The 7098-nt window shown below is 48.8% G+C and overlaps 1 protein-coding gene across 1 annotated transcript; it reads right to left on the bottom strand.

Annotated features, from left to right (window-relative positions):
* Positions 1–294: 294 nt before the first annotated feature.
* Positions 295–6136, bottom strand: wnt2 (wingless-type MMTV integration site family member 2). The gene is made up of 5 exons (XM_018726168.1): positions 6015–6136; positions 4968–5188; positions 2573–2850; positions 1804–2068; positions 295–515 (listed from the first exon to the last, which is right to left on the bottom strand). Exons 1-5 carry the CDS (start codon positions 6098–6100, stop codon positions 295–297), a joined length of 1071 nt encoding a protein of 356 aa, XP_018581684.1. The 5' UTR covers positions 6101–6136.
* Between the last annotated feature and the right edge of the window lie 962 nt (positions 6137–7098).

Here is a 7098-nt window from a genome sequence, read left to right as displayed (position 1 = left end):
AACCATAAAATATAATAAATTTAAGGATACTTTTGTGTACAATGATGCTGAAATAAATATGTTGACACAGTGAAAAATATTACACATCCTGTAGACGTTCTGTTGAAATCCGACCAAACGCTACTGAGCATTTTCAAGCGGAAGGAAACATCTCCGAGAGCCGCGTGATTAACGGAAACGGAGACGTTTCTTCGGCTGCGATACACCGAGGTTTCTCCGACAGAGGGCCACGGAACTACCGCAGCGTCACCTAAACTGAGAGAGGGATCCTGCGCTGTTGAGCATCGTGCCAGTTCACAGGTGTGCGCCGCTTTCCTGGAACTTACAGGTGTGCACGTCCACCTCCTCGTGGCAGTCCTTGCAGTGCACGGCACAGCACCAGTGGAACTTGCACTCGCACTTGGACGTGCGGCTCACCCGGGACGTATCGTAGCCCCGCCCGCAGCACATCACCTCGCAGCTGTCCGTGCCCCTCGACGTTCTGTTGCACACCCGGCCGCCTGTGCCCACCGATCCTGCATGGAGACACGTTTCCCCCCAAATCCTTTGTCAACTGGGCCTCCCATCAGCGTGGATGCGGCTTATTTTCGCGTTCGCAAATGCTGACAAATTACCATCTGACAACAGTGCGGAGCAGACAACTGCCTTATACAACTGGGGAAAAAATGTGAGCGCAAGCACAAGCCCTTGGCCATACATCGTCTTGCCATCACACATCTGTTTTGACCATCACCCAACAGACCGAGTACGAGGCGACCGCACCCCGGCAGGTCACAGGTCAATCCCTGGATCCATTACATCATTGACAGTTTATACCTGCGTGGAGCGCAGTGGCCTCCTGCTTGTTCTGTGGTGACGTAAGGCCCTGAAACGAGTTTGCCATAAGAAGATCCATGAAATCTGGGAATTGATTTCACGCATGGGGGTGAGGGGTGATTTTCTGTCTCCATGGACTGTTTTCCACCTTAATTCAATGCACATTTACAGTCTACGCGGAACATGAAAAAATAAAACCCCTCTATTAGTTTGATCTCAAGTCTGCCGCAGTAAGCACGAGGAATTTATTGGATAAATCAAATAGTATTTAATCACAGTATTAAAGACAAGGTTCATGTAATAATTTTAGAAATCAGGGTAGCTCAGAAGCTGATTCTCCCCTCTAGAGGTGTGACAAGGCATATTTTAGGGAGGAGGACTGAATTTCTGGGGCGATTATCGTTTCTAAACTGCCCCCTATCCAAAGCAAAGAAGCTTCAGGGTGCTCTGGGGCCTCCGACCAGGGTAATTTACAGCGATCTGCAAGGAGATGGGGTTTCAGCCCGCCACCTTTCACTCGGAGTCCTTGTCCATAGGAGGTGTATTATGGGGTTCAAACGTGTCATTATTTGATGGTGCCCATCATCTCCTGGCCTTGCAGCCCCTTGACGGGTTTCGATCTGCTGTTTCACAACCAGCGCGCGGAAGACAGAGCAGCCCTGCGTTCCCACCGCACCTGTTCTTCTTGTTCAGTGCTGAGGGAAAAGGGGTTTATGGGTTTCTGTGTATAACCCTGCACAGCTTCATCTTTTTTCCCCCAGATGTATTGTTTTGTAATACCAGACCAACTTACAATACCATACAAATGCTTGGTGTCTAGTGATAGTCAAGACAATTTTGGCACAATGACCCTAATAAAGGAGATACTTGAAGGCTGTCTATTCCCAGCAATCATTGTAGCCTATATTGCCTGTGCTTGTTCAGCAGTTATAATGTAATCGAAGCGTTCTTACTATCATTGAGGTCAAGGTTCGAGACGGCACTGACCAGACTCATGATCCCTGATGCAGTAGTCAGGAGATTCTTCAATGTACACCAGGTCATTCTTGGTGGGCTTCTTGAAGATGTTGTGGGCGCAAGTAAATTTGGTGCCGTACTGGTTCATGACCACTTGGACGGCGCCGTTGTACTTCTTGCGCAAGTAGTCGCCCGTCTGGCGGAATTCGGCGGCAGCCAGCCAGCAGGTCCGCACCGTGCAGGAGCCGCTCACCCCGTGGCACTTGCACTCCAGGTTCATGAAGCGCTTCACGGCCTGTCAGCCAGAGTGGTGGACAGAAAAGTGAGGACATGGATGGGGCTGGAGGGGGGACAGGCCACAGCTGGAGGTACAAAACCACAAACTAGGGCATCGGTGTTACTCCCCAACATGAAAAAGGTTTTTAACAACGTATGAATTCTGAAAACTCTACATCCACCCGCATCCATCAGTAACTAAATACACTGAAATTGCTTTTGACAGTGATGTCTCCCAACATTGTTCTCAACCATTATTTCACTGATACCTTTATCCAAAATAGCATGCAACTTTGTACCCAGAGTTACCTACAATTACTCTCTCATTCAGACAGCCGGGTGGTTTCTACTGGAGAAATTCAGTGCACGTCCCTTGCTCAAGGGTACTGCAGCATGAGCTTGGATTGGAACCAAACTCCTTTTTGAGAGCCCGGCAAGGCGACACCTCTGAGCACTGCTCTACACGTTACCCCAAGACATTCTCTGCATTTGTCTGCCCTGAGGCCACCGAAGGATCCGGTACCTTCCTGCCCACCCGGTTGTTGTGAAGGTTCATGAGCGCCCGGGTGTCCCGCTCCTTCCGCTCCTTGGCGTCGACAAAGGCCTGGGTGAACCTGATGGCGTAGTCCACGTCGTCACTGCAGCCACCCCAGTCGAAGGCTCCCTTGGCGTCCTGTGACGTGCCTTTCTTGGTCGGGTCACAGGAGCAGGTGTCCAGTAGACCCTGGCTACAGGCCCTGGTGAGCGCGTGCACCATGCCGGCGGAGGAGATGGCGTAGACAAATGCGGCCTCGCGGCTCCCTGGGTAGCAGAGTCAGCAAGGAGAGCCGTGTCCTTACTCACGCTCAGATAGTTTTGCTAATTTTGTCTTCCAAAAATTCCTTCAAACAAAGATATGAGCTAATTTGAACCTCGAATTTCCATGACATATCCAACCATTATTTCCCATCTTCGCTGCTCTGTCTTTCTAGATGGCACAATGTGTGTTAACACCCAGTACCAGCAACACCGAGAGACAGCGTGTCTGATTTCTCTTCTCTGCCTTCGGCTGATGCGACAGAGATACCCGATCAAAGGCTTATCTACAAGCACATGTCCTCAGGCCGGCTGCTCAAAGGCAAGAGCTCCTCATACGTGCTGCTTCAAACATAGATCCAGTTAGGAAATGCACATTTTCAGGTAAGTGTTACACGTGGAATATTTAGGCTGCTTCTCTTACCAGATTTTTGCAGCTGTCTGAAGTCAGGTTCTTACACTGACACCTGTTAGATTACCACGATGGCACCACAGAGGATTCCTGCCGGTCGAACCCCTGTTACTAACTCACCCTGCAGGAACCAGGCACCCTGGGAGGTCCAAATACTTTTGAAAGCCGATTAAATCAGATTACAGGCAACTTTTAAGTGCAGTCCGACTTCATTAGGGTGTGGGTTCTTACATGGATGTTCACATTAATAGGGTTTTAAAGGGATTGGAGAAATCCAGCGGACAAAGTATTAGCTGTATGTGTTTGAAGATAAAACTCCATCCAGGGTTAAAGGGAAACTCCCTCATTAGCTAGATTAACTTGTACTCAAATATTTGCTTTCCAGTTCCGCGATTTCCTTTTCATGTATTATTCAAAAGTCCACGTAAACTGAAAAAAAAACAGTAACTGTTTTTTTAAATAAAAAATGTCTCATTTTGATGCTGCCTTTAACATAAAAAAACTTGTTCAGATTTTTTTTTTAAGAAAAGCATACATTTTGACAATAAAAGAGGGGAACCAATTGCCATTATGATCTATGCGTTGAGTTCTAATAATTTTTAAGCCACAAAAAATATAAAAACGCAACTTATTTGTGTTTGGGGAAAAAAATGTATAAGAGTTACCAATTTGGTATTTGTAACATTATTTTTACTGAATCACAAATTTTGAAATAGTTGTTCTATTTTCTCCGTTTTAAACGTCTTCGTTCCATCAAAATAATACTGAATGTTGGAAATTCCAAAAGAAAATTAATATATTTTACTACATTTTACTAAACATTGCACTAGGCTATACACTGCAGAAGGTCACACTGCATTAGGCTACACTACACTAGGCTAAACTGCACTAATTGACACTGCACTAGCTGACACTGCACTAGGCGACACTACACTGGGCTACACTGCACTAGGTGACATTGCGCTAACTGTCACTGCACTAGGCTATGCTGTACTAGCTGACACTGCACTAAGCGACAAATGCACTAGGCTACACTGCAGTAAGCGACACTGCACTAATTGTCACTGCACTAGGCTACACTGCACTAATTGACACTGTACTGACAGACACTACACTGGGCTACACTGTACTAATTGACACTGTACTGACAGACACTACACTGGGCTACACTGTACTAGGCGACACTGCACTAGGCTACACTGCACTAAGGTAATTGCACTAGGTGACACTGCACTAGGCTACACTGCACTAGCTGACACTGCACTAATTGACACTGCACTGGGCTAGACTGCACTAGCTGACAGTGCACTAGGTGACACTGCACTAGGCGACACTGCACTAGGCTATACTGCACTAATTGACACTGTACTGACAGACACTACACTGGGCTACACTGTACTAATTGACACTGCAGTAGGCTACACTGCACTAAGGTACATTGCACTAGGTGACACTGCACTAGCTGACACTGCACTAATTGACACTGCACTGGGCTACACTGCACTAATTGACACTGCACTGGGCTACACTGCACTAGCTGACACTGCACTAATTGACACTGCACTGGGCTACACTGCACTAAGGTACATTGCTCTAGGTGACACTGCACTGGGCTCCACTGCACTAGCTGACACTCCACTAGGTGCTGCATCACGGGGCTCACGTTGTTGGCCTTTCCACCCGCAGGAGCCGCACTCACTCGCTCACTCACCGCGGAGCAGCAGCCTGCCGAAGAGCGTGTGGTCCCTGGGCGCCGTGCTGCAGTTCCAGCGCTGCTTCGCGAACTGGTGTTTACACTCTCCGAGCCAGTCTTTGATTCCCACCCCGATCGCCTGCATCACCTCGGGATGCTGGCGGCACAGCTGCCGCTGCCTGTTGACCAGGCCGGGGATGTTGTCGCACATGACCTGGGAGCCGAGCGAGCCCATGTACCTGCATGCGGGGGATGAAAGAAAGGCGGTGACACAGCTTCAAAGGGCCCGGGCCGCTCCGGTTCGCCGGGGACGTTCGCAGCAGCTTGCCAAACGGCGTGACGTCACACCACGTTCCGAAACGTCGAAAAGCAACATTGTGTCGAGGGGGCAGCAGGTGGCGCAGCGGTTAGGACTCTTCTGCGGTAATCTGCGGTTAAGCCTTAAGGTTCAGGTTCCGAGTCGCGATCCTGCTGATCCGCGTGCAGATACCGAACTGATACAGAAGCATCATCCTGCTGTGTGGGTTATTTCAAAGTTTATTATTATCCAATATTGCAAGTCACCTGGAGCACAGACGTTAGATAGAGAAACAATAACAATTTTAATATGATGATGCTGACAGCAAAGTAGTCCACGTCAAAGAATTAATCATTTAGCCATTGTTTTACAGATGTTTCAAAAAGGAAAAGGAAAAAAAAAAAAAAAACTTTACGGAATAGAAAAAAATAATTGAAAAAACTCAGGAAACACTTAGTTTATGTATGTTTTCATGTCTTATCGCCCGATTTAACTTCATTCGGAAACTTAAGAAATCACACAGAAAAAAAAAATGAATAAAAACGAATAATACATTACGGTATAAACATAAACTCGCCTGGTACCGGCGGTGTTACTATTCCAATTTCATCTTCATTCCCGTCTCCTGACACAGATTTATCTCTCTGACTGGCGGTACTGCTCCTCCGTCCGTGTTATTTATGATACACCACAGACGCACAAGAAAGCGCACCAATTTCTTCGTATAAAAAAAAAAAATCACGCGGTCTTTTTTGTACGATACTCACCACCAAGACGCGTGGACCCTCGAGGAGAACCAGCAGCAGATGAGCACAGGGAAATACAGGCACATCCCGCTCGGCGGAACTTTCATATTACAGTGAGTGATCGCGGCGGGGCGATGGATGCGCTCGAGTCGAGACGAGACGAGAGGAGAGGAGAGGAGAGTCTCCGCGGTTCGGGACACCTGTTCAGTGTCCTTCCGTGAGGAAACATGAACGGAAGAGTAACGACACTTTGACCGCCGCGCGTCCCACCGCGCCGAAACGGGCTTTTATCGAGGACTGAAGTGCTCTGATAACGGAGGCATCCGTCCCCCTCGGGTGGGACTCGACCCGTCCCGTCGCGTCCCTCGCAGGGTGGGTGGATGTCCCGGAGAAGGAGCCCCAGCTATTTTGCTCCCCCCCCCCCCCCCCCCCAAAGCGCAGTCTGGACAAAGATGTGCTGTGTTAAGATAGCTGATGATCCGCTAACAGGTATAAATTGCTCCACACGAGGGGTGGGCGCGGTCCCCCCCCCCCCGCGTGGAAAAAAATGAGATGTCGGGAAGTGTGTGTCCAGGCTTGGTCCGTCTCCAAGCAGAAATGTGTCGAACGCGGCTCCGATGATGTGTTTCAATTATAAGGAGAAAAAAAACCAGTCAAAGTGATATGTGATTTATGTTTGAAAGCCGAGAAAAGGTGCTAGAATGAGCGTCGTCGCAGGGGCTGGGGGTGGGGTGGGGGGGGGTGCCTCTCCAGAATTTGTGCAGAGCTCAGCCTGCTGTTCTTGTTGTTCATATTTCCCGGACCCCCGACACCTGACCAGCTATTGGGCCCCTGAGAATATTCCTGACCTGCGGAAAAATGCGAAATGCGCTTTTTCTTTTCGTGAGGCTTATCGCGTTCTTTTGAACTCGCGTGTGATCCGTACTACTGTCGGCGCGCATTTCCCGCATCTTTGATCTCTCGCTTATGTAAGTGATTTAGTGCGGACCTCCTCTTGGAATCGGGCCTCCTTCCTCCGGCCGGACTGGGATTAATGACCAAATTGGATTGTCCACTTAACTGCTGTGGACAGAAAAGGGCAGCGAGCTCCCACATTTGCGCCGCT

Source organism: Scleropages formosus, chromosome 21, assembly GCF_900964775.1.
Source record: "Scleropages formosus chromosome 21, fSclFor1.1, whole genome shotgun sequence".
In the NCBI taxonomy this organism is placed as follows: domain Eukaryota; kingdom Metazoa; phylum Chordata; class Actinopteri; order Osteoglossiformes; family Osteoglossidae; genus Scleropages; species Scleropages formosus.
Note: the sequence above shows the minus strand (reverse complement) of the source record. Positions and strands in the feature narration are given on the sequence as shown.

Coding starts and splice junctions, on each gene's coding strand:
- wnt2 (XM_018726168.1), bottom strand. CDS start 6,100: ATGAAAGTTCCGCCGAGCGGGATGTGCCTGTATTTCCCTGTGCTCATC. Junction 5,189..6,014: donor AGGGTCCACGCGTCTTGGTG/GTGAGTATCGTA, acceptor CCCCGCATGCAG/GTACATGGGCTCGCTCGGCT. Junction 2,851..4,967: donor CGGCAGGCTGCTGCTCCGCG/GTGAGTGAGCGA, acceptor TCTGCTACCCAG/GGAGCCGCGAGGCCGCATTT.